This window comes from Portunus trituberculatus, chromosome 41 (genome assembly GCF_017591435.1).
Source record: "Portunus trituberculatus isolate SZX2019 chromosome 41, ASM1759143v1, whole genome shotgun sequence".
Classification (NCBI taxonomy): domain Eukaryota; kingdom Metazoa; phylum Arthropoda; class Malacostraca; order Decapoda; family Portunidae; genus Portunus; species Portunus trituberculatus.
Genome location: NC_059295.1, coordinates 33,221,426 through 33,235,778, shown reverse-complemented (window position 1 = coordinate 33,235,778; position 14,353 = coordinate 33,221,426). Strand labels below are relative to the sequence as shown.

Sequence of the window (14,353 nt, the reverse complement as noted above, 5' to 3'; positions counted from 1 at the left end):
AAGACACGCATAAGTGGAGCGGAGGGAGAAAGAGGATATAGAGGGAAGGAAGAGAAGGGGCGGGAGGATTATAGAGACAGAAAAAGAAGTGGCAAGATAGGAGGGGAGTAAGAAAAGGCAAAAGAAAAGGAGAATACAAAAGAAGAAGAGAAGCAAAGGACGGGGAAAAAAAAAAAAACGGGGAGAAGAAGGGAAGGAGTAGAGGAAAGAGAACAAGAGGAGGAAGAGGATACAAATGGAGGAAGAAAAGTAAAAAGGATATTCAAGGAAGAAAAGAAGAAGAGACATGAGGAAGAGATTACTGAAAGAGATAAGAAAAGATAAGAATGATAAAGAAAATGCAGAGGAAGAAAGAGAAGAATGGGCAGAGAAAATAGAAGGAGAAAGATTACACAAAAGAGAGGGAGGGAAGGAACAAGAGGAAAAAAAAAAACAGAAGGAAAAGATGAAACAAGGTTTGAAAAAGGAAAGAGAGGAAGAAAAATAAAGAAGATAAGGAAGGAACATTGGGGAGAGAAGGAAGAGAAAAGAGAAGCAAGAGAAGGAAGAAACAGAAAAGAAAATGTTAGATAAGGATGAGAAAAAGAAGCAGTTGGAAGGATAAGAAAGAAGAAAAATAAGAAAAGGAGGGGAAAAGAAGCAAGAGAAGAAAGAGGGAGAAAATAATAAGAAAATAAGGAGAAAGAGAAGTAGGAGAAAGATGAGGAAGAGAAAAAGATGAAAAAAGAAGAAAAACAGAAAACAAGTAAGAAAAGGAGAAAGAGAAGCAGATGAAGGAGAAAAAGAAAAGAGAAAGAGAAGCAGCAGAAAGAAGTAGAAGAGAAAAAAAGATAAAAAGGAGAAAGACAAACATAAAAAAATGTGAGGAATAGAAAATAAATAATAAAAACAGAGAAAGAGAATTAGGAGAAAGATGAACAAGAAAATTAAGAAAAAGAGAAAGAGAAGCAACAGAAAGAAGTAGACGAGAAAAAAACTAAGGAGGAGAAAGAGAAAAAGAAAAAAATTAGGAATAGAAAAAATGTAAAAAAAAAAGAGAAAGAATGAAGAGAAAGATGAAGAAGAGGGAAAAAAGACTAAGATAGAAAAGTAAGAAGTCAACTCCTCGCCTATCCTCCCCTTCGCCCCACTACCCTCCCGGCAGAGGAAAACAAGAAGCACAATACATATAGAATAAAAATTTCCCCATCCACTGACTGCTGCATCACGTGAGGCATTTTCATATGATTGAAAGAAACAAAATTCCTTCGACGCACAAAGAAAAGGAAATATCTGCTGCTGGAAGCGGACGACGGGGAAGGAGGAGGAGGAGGAGGAGGAGGAGGAGGAGGAGGAGGAGGAGGAGGAGGAGGAGGAGGAGGAGAAGAGAAAAGAAAGAGAAGAGTGGGTAACTCACCAACGTCACAAATTCTATGTCAAGAAGAAGAAGAAGAAAAAAAAGAAAGAAAGAACGGTTAACAGCAAGGAGGAGGAAGAAGATGAGGAGGAGGAGCAAGAGGGGGAAAGAAGGAGGAGCAGCAACAACAACAGCAACAACAACAACAACAAGAGAGAATGAACAGGAGGAACCGAAGGATAAGAAAGACGATAATGAAAAAAAAAAGATAAAAGACTGAGTAAACGAAAGAAGAAACTGAGATAAACACAAAAGAAAAACAAAGAGGAGGACGAGAACGAGGAAAAGACAAGAACGAGGAGGAGGAAAAGGAGAAAGAGGAGGAAGAAGAAGAGGAGGAGGAGGAGGAGGAGGAGGAGGAGGTTAAGACGGATTAAACCCAGTGGACCACGAAACAGAGAACACTAATAATTAATATCTCCTCGAACACAATTACACTATTTTTTTTTTTTTTTTTTATTTCCCTTCCACGTATCCGCACCGTCAGCGTGAATATTACCTGACATCTTACACTTACGATCACGCTTCCATCCGCCACACGCTGAATGTCTCCCAGGAGCGCCGCGTGACCGGAAAATTGAGGCGCCTGAGAGCGTGAGGACCTAAGAACGAGGAGCGGCCTGGAGTCACGGGGCAAGGAGCGGCGGCAGCGGCGACGTCTTCCTAGCGACAAATTTAATAGGTGAAGGGAGTGAAAGCCATCCACGGTAATGGCAGTAGTAGTAGTGGTGGTGGTGGTGGTGGTTGTGATAATAATAATGGTGATAATGATAATAATGATAATGATAATGATGGTAGTAATGATAATAGCAAATAATTGTATAGTACGAGTAGTTTTTTTTTTTATCGTGATTATCATTATCATTATTATCGTCTTTGTCGCTATCATTATCTTCACTACTAAAAAGAAGAAAGAGTAACAAAACGATGAAAAAGAAACAAAAGAAAAAGAAGAAGAAGAAGAAGAAGAAGAAGGAAAAAAAAGAAAAAGAAGAAGAAGAAGTAAAAGAAATAATAAAACTATATATACAGCAACATCAACAAAAGCAACAAAAACAAAGACAAAAACACACACCACACATCCATTTACGCAAACCCATCCACCACACCTCACCCATCGATATACGCATCCATCCACCTATCCACCCATCCACCCAGCCAGCCTACATCGGTCCTGTACCCTCCCATCCTTCCTCCCTCCAGTCAGCCACCACCACCACAGTCAGCCACCGCCAAAACACCCCCGACGCTCCAGCAGGATCCATGTTTCTATCCTCGTGGAGTAAATCCCCTTGCGCTTAACTCAGTTGGCTCGGCAGCACCACGAACGCAATCTTATTAGAGCGTTCGGCGGCTCATCCTTTCAGTGGCGTAATCGTATTCCCCGCCGCTGTTATCGTCGCGTGTTAAGCAAACCCTTCTGAGGACACCACCCGACTTCTGCTGCTCCTGCTCGAGCTGACGAAGGGGACGACTGTGATGACGGTGACGGTGGCAAATTTACCTGGTTCTTTTTTTCTCTCTCTCTCTCTCTCTCTCTCTCTCTCTCTCTCTCTCTCTCTCTCTCTCTCTCTGCTTAGTGAAGTTGTCATGTGGTAATGGTAATGGTGCTGGAGGAAGAGGAATATACAAAGGAATACAAAGGAAAGACCAAGCGACAACAGACCCTGGGGTCCTTACCTTACTAGGCTGCTTGGTTAACTATTCTATACTAACTACACAGTGTGCGAGACAGGACAGCAAAGCAGAAGGCTCCTCCCCAACCACCCATCCCACCAGCCGAAGCCGGCCGGAGGAGGAGGAGGAGGAGGAGAGAGGAGAGTGGTAGTGGCGTAGAGAGAGAGAGAGAGAGAGAGAGAGAGAGAGAGAGAGAGAGAGAGAGAGAGAGAAAAGAATACCAAGGTCTACGGGAAAGGCGAGGTAGGGATGGATTGGGAGGCGGGTGGGGGGAAGGGGGGCGGGGACAAAACATGGCTGCCTGACCTGACGTGCTGAATATCAAAAGCAGTTGTATATATTTTCTGCTTTCTCTTCTTCTTTTCTTTTTTTATTGTTTTTTTATTCGTTTTTTATTCGTGTGTGTATGTTGTCAATTTTTCTCCCTTTTTTTTCATTGTACAGTAAATAATGTTCCTGCAATGTACTCTGTCATTATAACTTTTTTTTCTACTTTGTCACTCGTTCGTTTCTTTTCCATGTGTCACGTTCAATTCGTTCAAGTATTTTAACCATCTGTTTGAATTCTTTCCGCACATTTTTTCACCATTTCTTTTTTCTTTCTTTCTTCCTTTCTTTCTTCCAGTGCACGAATATGTATGTCGTTATATTATTTTTTTTACACTTCAGCACACTTTCATTCCTCATAAATGTGTTGCCTTTAGGTCCTTCAGAAAAAAATCAACTTTAGTTTCAACACTTTCTTCCACACTTTTTTTTTTACGTCTCTCTCTCTCTCTCTCTCTCTCTCTCTCTCTCTCTCTCTCTTTTCTCAGTGCAAACGTTCTGCTTTAGGTCTTGTAAATGTCAGACCACGCACCTTCCTGGCGGCATGTTTACCTCTAACACTTGGAATGGACGACAGAATTGGTGCTCTCCAAGCCACACCGTTGAATCCCACCAGGCAACGCATCAAACGCACCATTATTATCAAACGATTCCCAACGACAATATATTCTTCCTGTTTATCTTACTCGGACTTCTAAAATTACACTAAAACCTTTTCTCCCTCTTGCTTTTCTTTTTCCCTCGCCTCCTCCATCTATAAGAACCTCAACAATGACAATATATTCTTTCCTTTTTTCCTTCCTCGCCCTTCTAAAACAATAATTACACTAAAAACATCTTCCTTCTCCTGCTTTCCTTTCTCCTTCGCTTCGTCTATCCACAAGAAGAACCGCAATAAGCTGACAACCTCCTCTTTCTCCTCCTCATCCTCCTCCTCTCCTTCGCTCTTTTACTCTTACAAATATCATATCCGTCTTATTTTTCTTCTAAAGTCACGGCAGCAATACAACCACCACACCTACACCTCACTGGTAGTCATAGCCTCGTCTACACAAAGCTATCCAGCCCACACAGCTGCAGGCACAATTCCAGTATCAAGGGAACTAAAAAAAAAAAAAAAAAGAGTACCGTGGTTGGTTTTACATACCGTATTGCTTTCCCCTGTGTCGTAAGTTACAGTCCAACTCACTCCTGCCTTATTCATACACATCAAACAGTTTACGCCTCACGCAGCGCCATAAAACATTTGTGACCATGAAAGAAATGAAATATACAATCTTCTTATACTGCAAGCTGCTTGAAATTCCCGTCTTTCACTTCATCCCGCCCTAAAAAATACCTCATCGCCGTTATCACCGCAATCGTCATCACCGCCATTGTCATCGCCTGAAAGACTTTGCCGTCAGCTCGGTAATAATGCCTCATATATGTCACCACTACCGCCATCATCGTCCTCGTCATCATTACCGCCACCCTCTTCCTCCGCGCCAGACCAATAAGACGGGAGTGATGGCAAGCAACATGCAGCCAGCGGTTCACCACTAAAGGAGAACAGGTAAGAGGGGAGAGAGAAAGGACAATATTCTCTCCAGTTAACAAGGAAAATTCTCCCAGGCAGTCAACAAAAGCTAGGAATTTTTACACCGTAGTTAACAAAGGAAGGCCCACTTAAACATAACCTGCTTCACTTTATAAGGTTAAAACTCCCTTGCTGTTACCAGATAGAACTAGCTCACCATGGTTACGGAAGAGAATTTTATGCAGATTAACCAAAAAGATAAATATAATATCTCGCCAATTCAAATAGATAAGTAGACTGACCAACCGATTTAAGACAACTTTCCCTTCACTAATACTAAAACCATGACACCAAAGTAGAATTATGAATATATTACCTCACCGGTTCTAATAGGGCGAGTAAAATACCCTAACAGTCTGATACCAAATGGTTTAAGACAATTTCCCAACCGGTAATACTAAAAATCATGACGCCAAAGGTATAGTAGGAAACCAGCTTACCACACCCTCTTCAAAAAGCTGTCCAGCACCAACAGCGCGTGGCGGGGAAGAAAGCAATGATCGTCTTCCTATAACAAGAATGTCCCCGCGGAAAACAGAGGAGGAGATAAAGGAGGAGCTAAAGGAGGTAAGAGAGAGAGAGAGAGAGAGAGAGAGAGAGAGAGAGAGAGAGAGGTAAGCAACGAGGCTCTTGTCGAAAACACAACTTTGTTTTTAACTCGCTAACCTCTCAGGCGAGGAAACGAGGATTGCGAATTTACTGCATAATTTTTACTGTTAACTGGGGCCAAAACAGCATCAAAGGAGCGAGGCGAGGCTAGGGTCGGTGGGTCTGCGGTTCTGGGTTTACTCAATGCCTCGAGTGAAAGAAGTGTGAGCAGCGGGGACGATACGGAACTAAGCTGGTGTATGGATGTGAAGGCTGGAGGAAGGGGACGAGGAGGAAGGGAAGGCAGACAGACGACCAGGAGGAAGTGCAGAGACAGGACATGGAAGGAAAGGAGAAAAAAAAATCAAACGAAAACTCAAAACAAGAAGAAAAAAAAAAAAGAGGGAGGAGGAGGAGGAGGAAGAAGAAGAAGGGATCTAAGATGAAACATGCGAGAGGAAAGGAAAAATATCGAAAAGCCAAAGGGAATACGAGATGAAAACATGGAAACGGAAGAAGAGAAAATAAAAGAAAAGTCCAATAAAAACCTCAAAAAGAGAGAGAGAGAGAGAGAGAGAGAGAGAGAGAGAGAGAGAGAGAGAGAGAGAGAGAATTTTTACCTTATCCTATCCTACGTCTCTCTTACTTTGTGACTCAACAGTATAGCTTATCGTAAACAGCCTCATAATGCTCGAGAAGTCCATTACTGCTTGTTCTTTCTCCACGATCACTTACAAATCTGCAGAAAGAGACACAGAACAGGAGGGCAGCGACACACCCCAGTTAAGCCTCTCCTTGTCTCGCGGATCCACTCCCGAGCACTGTAAATCACTATCTTGTTCAGCTCAGGGACGCTCAGACCATTACGTACAACAAACAACATTCAAACTCAAGATGTAAAAATGAAGTGATAGAAATGAATAAATAAATAAATAAAATGTCTAGCGTAGCGTATGACTGAGTAACGTCGCATGGTTGTCGAATTGTGAGATTACTTAAAACTGCTAATAATGTAAAAGTGAAAGGAGAAAATTAAGATCAAATAAGATAGAGTTCAAATTTAAATGACAGAGAGAGAAAGAGAAAAGAAAGGAAATGAGTAAAATGAAAAAGAAGCATAAATTAAGCGGACTAAGATCTGAATGTACCCAAAACTCCAGAAAATCAATTATTGTTACCCAGAATGCTGAAATACGTGTGTTCTTGTAGTAAATGAGCAAGCAGAGAAGATCCACGACTCACCTCACTCGTTCTGCAAGTAAATTCTGAAGTTCTTTGTGTGTGTCTGTCCTTCCTCCTTCCTGTCACTTGAACTGGTTTGCGAGAATATTGAGACAGTATCAAAACTAAACAAACGAACTATTTTTACATTGTTTTTTGTAATTATCTACCTGAAAGCGGCATTATGTCTCTCTCTCTCTCTCTCTCTCTCTCTCTCTCTCTCTCTCTGGAAAAAATAATCATGATCTTGGCCTTGAGAGATAGATAGATAGATAGATAGATAGAAAGAGAGAGAGAGATAAATAGATAGATAGATATATAGACAGAGAGAGAGAGAGAGAGAGAGAGAGAGAGAGAGAGAGAGAGAGAGAGAGAGAGAGAGAGAGAGAGAGAGAGAAAATGAAGGAGCGAAGGAAGAGAGGAAAGAGGACATGGAAGAACAGTGTAGAGGAACTGATAAAAGATAAGAAGATGAAAGGAATAATTATGAAAGGAAGAGAAAGAAAAGTTCAGGAGAGAGAGAGAGAGAGAGAGAGAGAGAGAGAGAGAGAGAGAGAGAGAGAGAGAGAGAGAGAGAGAGTTAGGGAAGAGCCAGGTAAGTTCACTATCACGAGCCAGACCTTCACCGCTGACAGACTCGTAAAAAGTTAGAGAGTGTAGTGAAGTGAGTGGACGTGATTGTGATAGTGACGCAACTAAACCTTAACCAGCCAGGGATACTTTTTTATTTTTTTCAGCCTCTCTTTTTTTCTTTTCTCCTTTGCTCTTTTTTCTAGTTCGATTACTTGTGTGTGTGTGTGTGTGTGTGTGTGTGTGTGTGCTTTATCTAGTACTTAAGATATCCATTCTGTTCTCTCTCTCTCTCTCTCTCTCTCTCTCTCTCTCTCTCTCTCTCTCCTTTCCAATTACACGCTCGCTCTATATTTTCTACTCTATTTCCTTTTCCTTATTTTCCCTCATTTTATTTCTCTTCACTTTTCCCTGACAGTTTTATTATTCATTACTTATCTTCCTTTTTCTTTACTCTTTGTCTGCATGTACTTCTTTCTGTCCTCGTCGTCCTCGTCTTTATCTTTCTGTCCTCGTCGTCCTCGTCTTTATCTTTCTCTTTTACTTATTAATTTTCCTCTCACCATACTTTTCTTCCCTTTCTTCTCCCCTTACTTCTTTTTCACACCCCCAATCTCTCTTTCTTTTTTATGCTTCCTTCCCGTCACACCTCTCCCCCCTCCCCCTACCTGTCTCCGTAACCTATGTCCCTCCCTCTCCCTATCTGTGCCTCTCACCTCTCCTCCTCACGGTAGCTGTCGCCAAGTTGGCACAAAAGTCAACTCAACTTAAATAATGAACGACCAGAAATCAAAAAGAGAAACAGAACGAGGCATTAAATAAACACACGAACTGAAACAACAAAGCAATTCATTAAAACTAACTCGAAAAGAAGGCAAGAATTAGGCAATATGGACACGAGCAAATAGAGGTTCAGAAAAAAAAAAAAAAAGAACCAGGTAGGGATAAAATAACAAAATAATTAATTAAGGCCAGTTCGTGAAGAGAAGAGAAGAGAAGAAAGCGGGAATTAGGCAATAAGGAAATGAGCAAATAGAAGTTAAGAAAATAATTAAATAAAGAGAAGGAAGCCAACAGACAGGAAGCCCGAGACAATGAGGACCTTCTGTCACTGAACTCTCCTGATTAAACTGGAGGCACAATTAGTGTAGCTTCAGCTTGCAAGTGAAGCGTTGCACCAGCAGGAGGAAATAAACAACAGACACAAATGGCACAAAAGAAGCAAAGCACTCATTCTTTCTCTCTCTCTCTCTCTCTCTCTCTCTCTCTCTCTCTCTCTCTCTCTCTCTCCCCTGTAATAGAGCTGCAACTCACGACTGAAGGCTTAAGACTATAATCATTATTCTTATTTGAAATATTTTATATGATGATACTAATACAAATAGCAAATATCTCTCTCTCTCTCTCTCTCTCTCTCTCTCTCTCTCTCTCTCTCTCTCTCTCTCCCTCTTTGGTATACACGTATGGCTCTCCCAGTGCAGTAACATGTGTCCTCACGGTCCGCCAACACCAGCAGCGACAACCAACCAACCCGCCAACCAGGCACACGCGAGGCTCCAGGCGCCGCGGCCCTTCACCCTCGCCCCTTCACCCCTCGCCCCTTTCAAAAAACAATAACATAAAAACAAGGGCGACTGCAGAAGGTCTGTTGGTCCGTGCACGCTAGCCAGTCCTCCCTACCCCAACCTTGACTACCGACCTGCCCCCCTTTCTGCCCCCCCTTTCACACACACACACACACACACACACAATACATACATACTACTGTGCCCTTACATACACACAGTCACTATGTACTACAATGTTGTCCCTATGCTTCCCCGCCAGCTTGTTCAGTGCCAGTCTAGCGCAGGGAATTCGCCTCAGCGACACCCCGGCACATATTACTTTCCTCGCTACACTGCCACAGCTCCAGCCCGGAACCGACTCCGACCTCATCACACCAAAATTTGATCCCGTTCTGGCATTGCGGAGATCGAGGTAACGAGAAGCTCAGTTATCTAATCCCATTCGATTCAGAGAGAGAGAGAGAGAGAGAGAGAGAGAGAGAGAGAGAGAGAGAGAGAGAGAGAGAGAGAGAGAGAGAGAGAGCAGCATCCGAGGTTAACGAAGACAGCCGGCCCCTGTTATGCCACTGTCTGCCAACCAAGATGTTGAAATGCTGATGAAGTGGAGTCCAGCCATCCGTGTGATCCGACGAGAGAGAGAGAGAGAGAGAGAGAGAGAGAGAGAGAGATAATTAATGTTTTCCGATGTGAAGGGGAGTTTTACCGCCATGATGAAAGATTGAAAAGTAAATGCAATGAAGTCGAAGGGTGACAAGAAAGGAAGTCGAGTGGTAGCGCCTGACGATCACGGAGGAGACAAACAAAAGAGACAACTGCCACCAAACTCCTCCCAAATAAGAAGATACAATAAAATAAGAAAATAAATCAATAATACATAAAAAAATAAACCCAAAAACACACAAATTAACCACAAAACTACATACATTCACCACACTCTAAAAAAAAAAAAAAAAATTGAAGACTTCGTAAAATAAAAAAAAGGGAAAATAAAATAAACATCTATACTCTTGAGCTCTCCCTTTCTTTTTTTTTCTTTTCTTTTTTTTTTTCTTTCTTTCTTCGAGGTACAGAATTTTGAAAGAATCCAATTACTACCCTTAAGGCACACACACACACACACACACACACACACACACACACACACACACGAGTAACAAAAAACTCTCGTGTACCTTAATGAGAAGGCGAGATTCAAAACAAAGAAAACGTAACCACTGCTGCTCTGATCCAAAATATCCTTCATCCGTGGTGACATTTAATAATAATTGGTGGTCTATTTTTGCCTGTAGGTGACGGGACGTGTGATTTATGTGATCTGTGGGCCTTTTTACTGGAGCAGGAGGAGGAGGAGGAGGAGGAGGACCAGGAGGAGGAGGAGGAGAGGAGAAAGGGAGGGAGGGAAAGAGGAAAGGGAAAAGAGGAAAAAGAGGTGGTTAGGAAGGAGCGGGAAGAAGAAAAGATAGAAATGCAAGAGAAGGAAGAGATGCGAGATGATGCGGATAAAGAGGACGAGGAGAGGGGAGAAAGTTCGAGAGGGAAGGAAGAATGGAGAAAGATAAACGATAAAAAAAAAGAAGGCAATGGTGAAGAGAAGAAGGAGCAAGGAGAGAAAGAGAAGAATGCCAGTGACAGAAACAAGAACGAACAAAACAAAAATCAACAAACTCAGTACAAAAGAAAAAAAAATGTAAAAAGAGAAGGAAATTCGAACACTGCATCGCTAACCTTTCCCTTCCCTATTCCCCTCTCTCAACTCCCCATCCCGTTCCCACATCCTCACACACACACACACACACACACACACACACGCAGACGAACCTTCTGGAACCTGGCGCCACACGAGAACATGACAGGAGCGTGGCCTTCCAGCACGGACTGTCGAAGCCTGACGTATCCCTCCACTTCATCTTTCACTTTTACTGGGCCAGACAACATCAATAAGCCTTAAAGCAACACTGGAGGGGTTCTGCCGCCGCCGCTCTCCTCTATGAAGCTCCGTTACCTATGTTATTACTTGTGTGCATTATAATCGTGTCCTCGTCTACTTCCCGATGAATTCATTAAGGAAAAAAGGGAAGAGGTCACTGGAGAATTAGCTATTACCTGTCCGAAGAGAGAGAGAGAGAGAGAGAGCAGCATTAGAGAATGGGAAGGAGAGGGAGGAGCTCGCTAAACCTTTAGTCTCGTCTTATCTTCTCTGCGTCCAAAGCACTTGGCGGAATGAAAGAAATGAATAGGCAAACCCGTCTGTCGGCCCAAGAACCACTCGAGTTGATCAGTGGTCAATATGAATTCATCTCGTGGCACTGGAGAGCAAAGAGGTCTCTGCCACACTCACTACGAGGCTTACCCGCCCCTGCCCGGCCCCCTACGCCCACTGCCCCTCCACCGGGCACGCCCAGACACGCCGTATCTCATTCTGGCCATCCCACTGCCTCTCATTGTAGCTTTTCACTGCTGTCTTGCCTAACAGGCTTTTCACCGTCTCAAGTTTAGGAAGAGCCATTCTGAGATTTCTTTCTTCATTTTTGAGGATGCTACTAACAGGCGTTTTTGTGACCTGTGTGAGAACCTTCAGTGCCAACTCGTCTATTCATATGTAAGAGAAATAAATGAAGCTGCTTTTGAATGCTTTGCCCCGGCTGCGCTTTGATATATATATATATATATATATATATATATATATATATATATATATATATATATATATATATATATATATATATATATATATGGATAGATAGATGGATAGATAGATATAGATAAATAGATAGATAGATAGATAAATAGATAGATAGATAAGATAGATAGATAGATAGATAGACAGATAGATAGATAGATAGATAGATACACAGATGGATAGATGGATAAATAGAGATAGATTTATAGAAATAAGCACAAATAAATAATCAAGTATTGCACAAGGACAGGTGCAAACGGTGAGGTAGCAACGACTTCAGAAATAATGGTTTGGTGTGCGCGTTTCCTGCTGGTGCACAAGGGTGTCTGGAGAAGGTGCAGGAAATGCCGCCTGCCTCCCCCTGGTTTCTTTTATTCATTTTACTCAAGTCTTCTCCTGCATACTTGGCGACAGATTTCACGCCTCTTCCAGGAAGGAGACGAGATGGGGAAATGCCTTCACATTCCACCGAGGATCACCGCTGTGAAGTGCCGGAGAGTGTTGGCGCGCCGGGAAGTGTCCGCGAGAAGTGCGTCAAGCTGTGCCGCGGAAAGTGATGCGAAGGGTAAAAATAAATGCATGCGAGAAACCCTTCCTTTGACATTCAAGTAACGTCACTCTAGCAGGGCGACAAAACACGAGAAAACAATTACTTATCTGACGACACACTATGCACCTAGAAAAGTAATTTGTTCACTACTCGTATATACTCGTACAGTGTGTGTGTGTGTGTGTGTGTGTGTGTGTGTGTGTGTGTGTGTGCAATGCTACTAATCTGTTCTGTGCATCCTGAACGAGGACATTCCCACAGACTCAGCCAACGTATAACGAAAGGTCAGCTTACCTGTGATTTGGTCCCGTGTCGAGAGTCCGGAGAGCTGGAGGTGGTGTCGGTGGTGGTGTTGGTGGTGATGGAGACGGCGGAGACAGTGTGGGAGGCTTGTCATAGGAGTGTTTCGAGGTTGGTGGTGGTGGCGGCGGTGGCGGGTGCACCTCAGGATCCGCCTTTGGAGTACCAGTTCACAAACACACAAATTTGGACTGCAATATGTATTTTTTCGTTTTGCAACAAAATCATTTATCGTTGCAAGGGAAACATGTTTCCGTCTGATATATGTTGTTCATTTCAACTACATGTAATGGTGGAGTAAAGATAGCTGGCAGCAGGCAACCAGCGACCCATTCTGTCCAGCAAACTAACAGTGCGCTGGTTTGTGGGCATGACAGAGTTGTACAAGACTTCAATACGAACAGATGAGAGTAGAATGGAGTCAAGCAAGTGAAGGGGATGGGGGGGGGTTAGTGATGAATATTACAACGCCGTTAGAACAATGGACACAAAAGGATATGGATTGGTGATCATGGCGAGGCAGTAGTTGCGGGGCGCTGTGGTCTGGTGGAGGCAGCGCCACGTGATGGCCAAGAAACCAGGGTAGGGCAGATCGTCTTCCTCGTAGCTGTACATGCCCAGGGATCCGGCATCCTCAGAGGAGGAGAAGGATTCTGAGGCTCTACGAGATGGAGCCCGGAAAGCCACGGCCATGCTAGAGTGGCCTGAGGGGCCTTGCCCCACCGCCTCCTCCTCAATCTCCACCCTCCACGACCCTCGGCGGCCCACAGGCATCGTTGAACCATTACTCATGAGCCAATCAAGGTCAAACTTGTCTTGTGGTCAGGTCACGTCATTACGATGAACCCTACAGGGTCAGCAGGAAGCGACAGGTGAGCGTGCCGAAAGGAGCTGTCATTTACACCGGGCGAAGCATGACCAGACTGACCGGGTTGATTCACGCCGCGGCCGGCGGGCACGGGCAGCCCCGGGTGAACTCAGGCCGCCTCCTGCAGAAGCCCAGTTCGACGCTGTTGCTTCCCAAAAGTTACTGGTGAGACAATGTCGGTGTGAGAGTCACAGCTTTAGTAAGTCTGAGTTGAATACCGACACTCACAGCGAGGAGGGACTGAAACCTATGAATGTTTTATCCCTCAGGTGAGTGTGTAATGATGCCCAGATGAGTGGTGATGCTGAAGAAGGAGCACGGGCCGAACTTCGTCGCTGAGTATCTGAAGACGCAGGAGTTGCAGAGAGCGTCAGGAGTGCGACGGAGAGCCACGCGGGCAGGAGAGGAGCGGCTGCCTTCACGCACCGGTTCGGTCAGCCAGCCAGCCTAGACTGCCTCGCCTCCATCGCATTCGCCCGGGCCACGCACCACCTCGCGCACTCTCCCCGCCCTCCCTCACCTCTTTCCGCCCCTCCCTTATCTATCTCCGACTCCCACCTCGCTTCCCCTCACCCTCCCGTTTTCACCTTGTTCCTCTTTTTTTCTGCTCTCCTTCCTCCCCCTCCCTGACATGGAGTTTCCTTCACCCCCAACACACACATTAGCAAGCACAGATCATACGTAGTCATGCCCGTACAGTGTTTACGTTCACGACAAACAAGCAGTATTAAAATAAAGGTGCGCCCACCCACAGAGCCCACCTGACGATATGCACCTGTGGTCAGGAATGTAAATACAGCGTGAGATCGCTGTCCCCTCCCTCCCCGTCAGAACAAATTGGTATTATGAAATGTTCGTCACGTCACAGGACGAATAGAATATGTTATATGTAAAATGGTAATGAAATATGGAAAAAAGAACAGTTGATTAAGGTAACTCCGTTTATACTACTAACATATATTCATATTCGTGTTTTATATTTCATCTGAATGATTGTGAATATATTAACAAGAAAAGCAACCAGGACGT

General features: G+C 43.8%; 1 protein-coding gene across 20 annotated transcripts in view; it reads right to left on the bottom strand.

Annotated features, from left to right (window-relative positions):
* LOC123517066 (voltage-dependent T-type calcium channel subunit alpha-1I-like) overlaps positions 1 to 14,124 on the bottom strand; it is a 467,781-nt gene extending 453,657 nt beyond the window's left edge. For 10 of the 20 annotated variants that reach the window (XM_045276900.1, XM_045276894.1, XM_045276898.1 and 7 more), the window contains exon 1: positions 12,956 to 14,123. In XM_045276900.1, the coding sequence (XP_045132835.1) occupies positions 12,956 to 13,248 (293 nt within the window). In that variant the 5' untranslated portion in view covers positions 13,249 to 14,123. Of the gene's footprint in view, positions 1 to 12,955 lie in introns of all 20 variants that reach the window. The other 10 variants (XM_045276915.1, XM_045276906.1, XM_045276905.1 and 7 more) reach the window with 3 other exon arrangements.
* Positions 14,125 to 14,353: the final 229 nt, after the last annotated feature.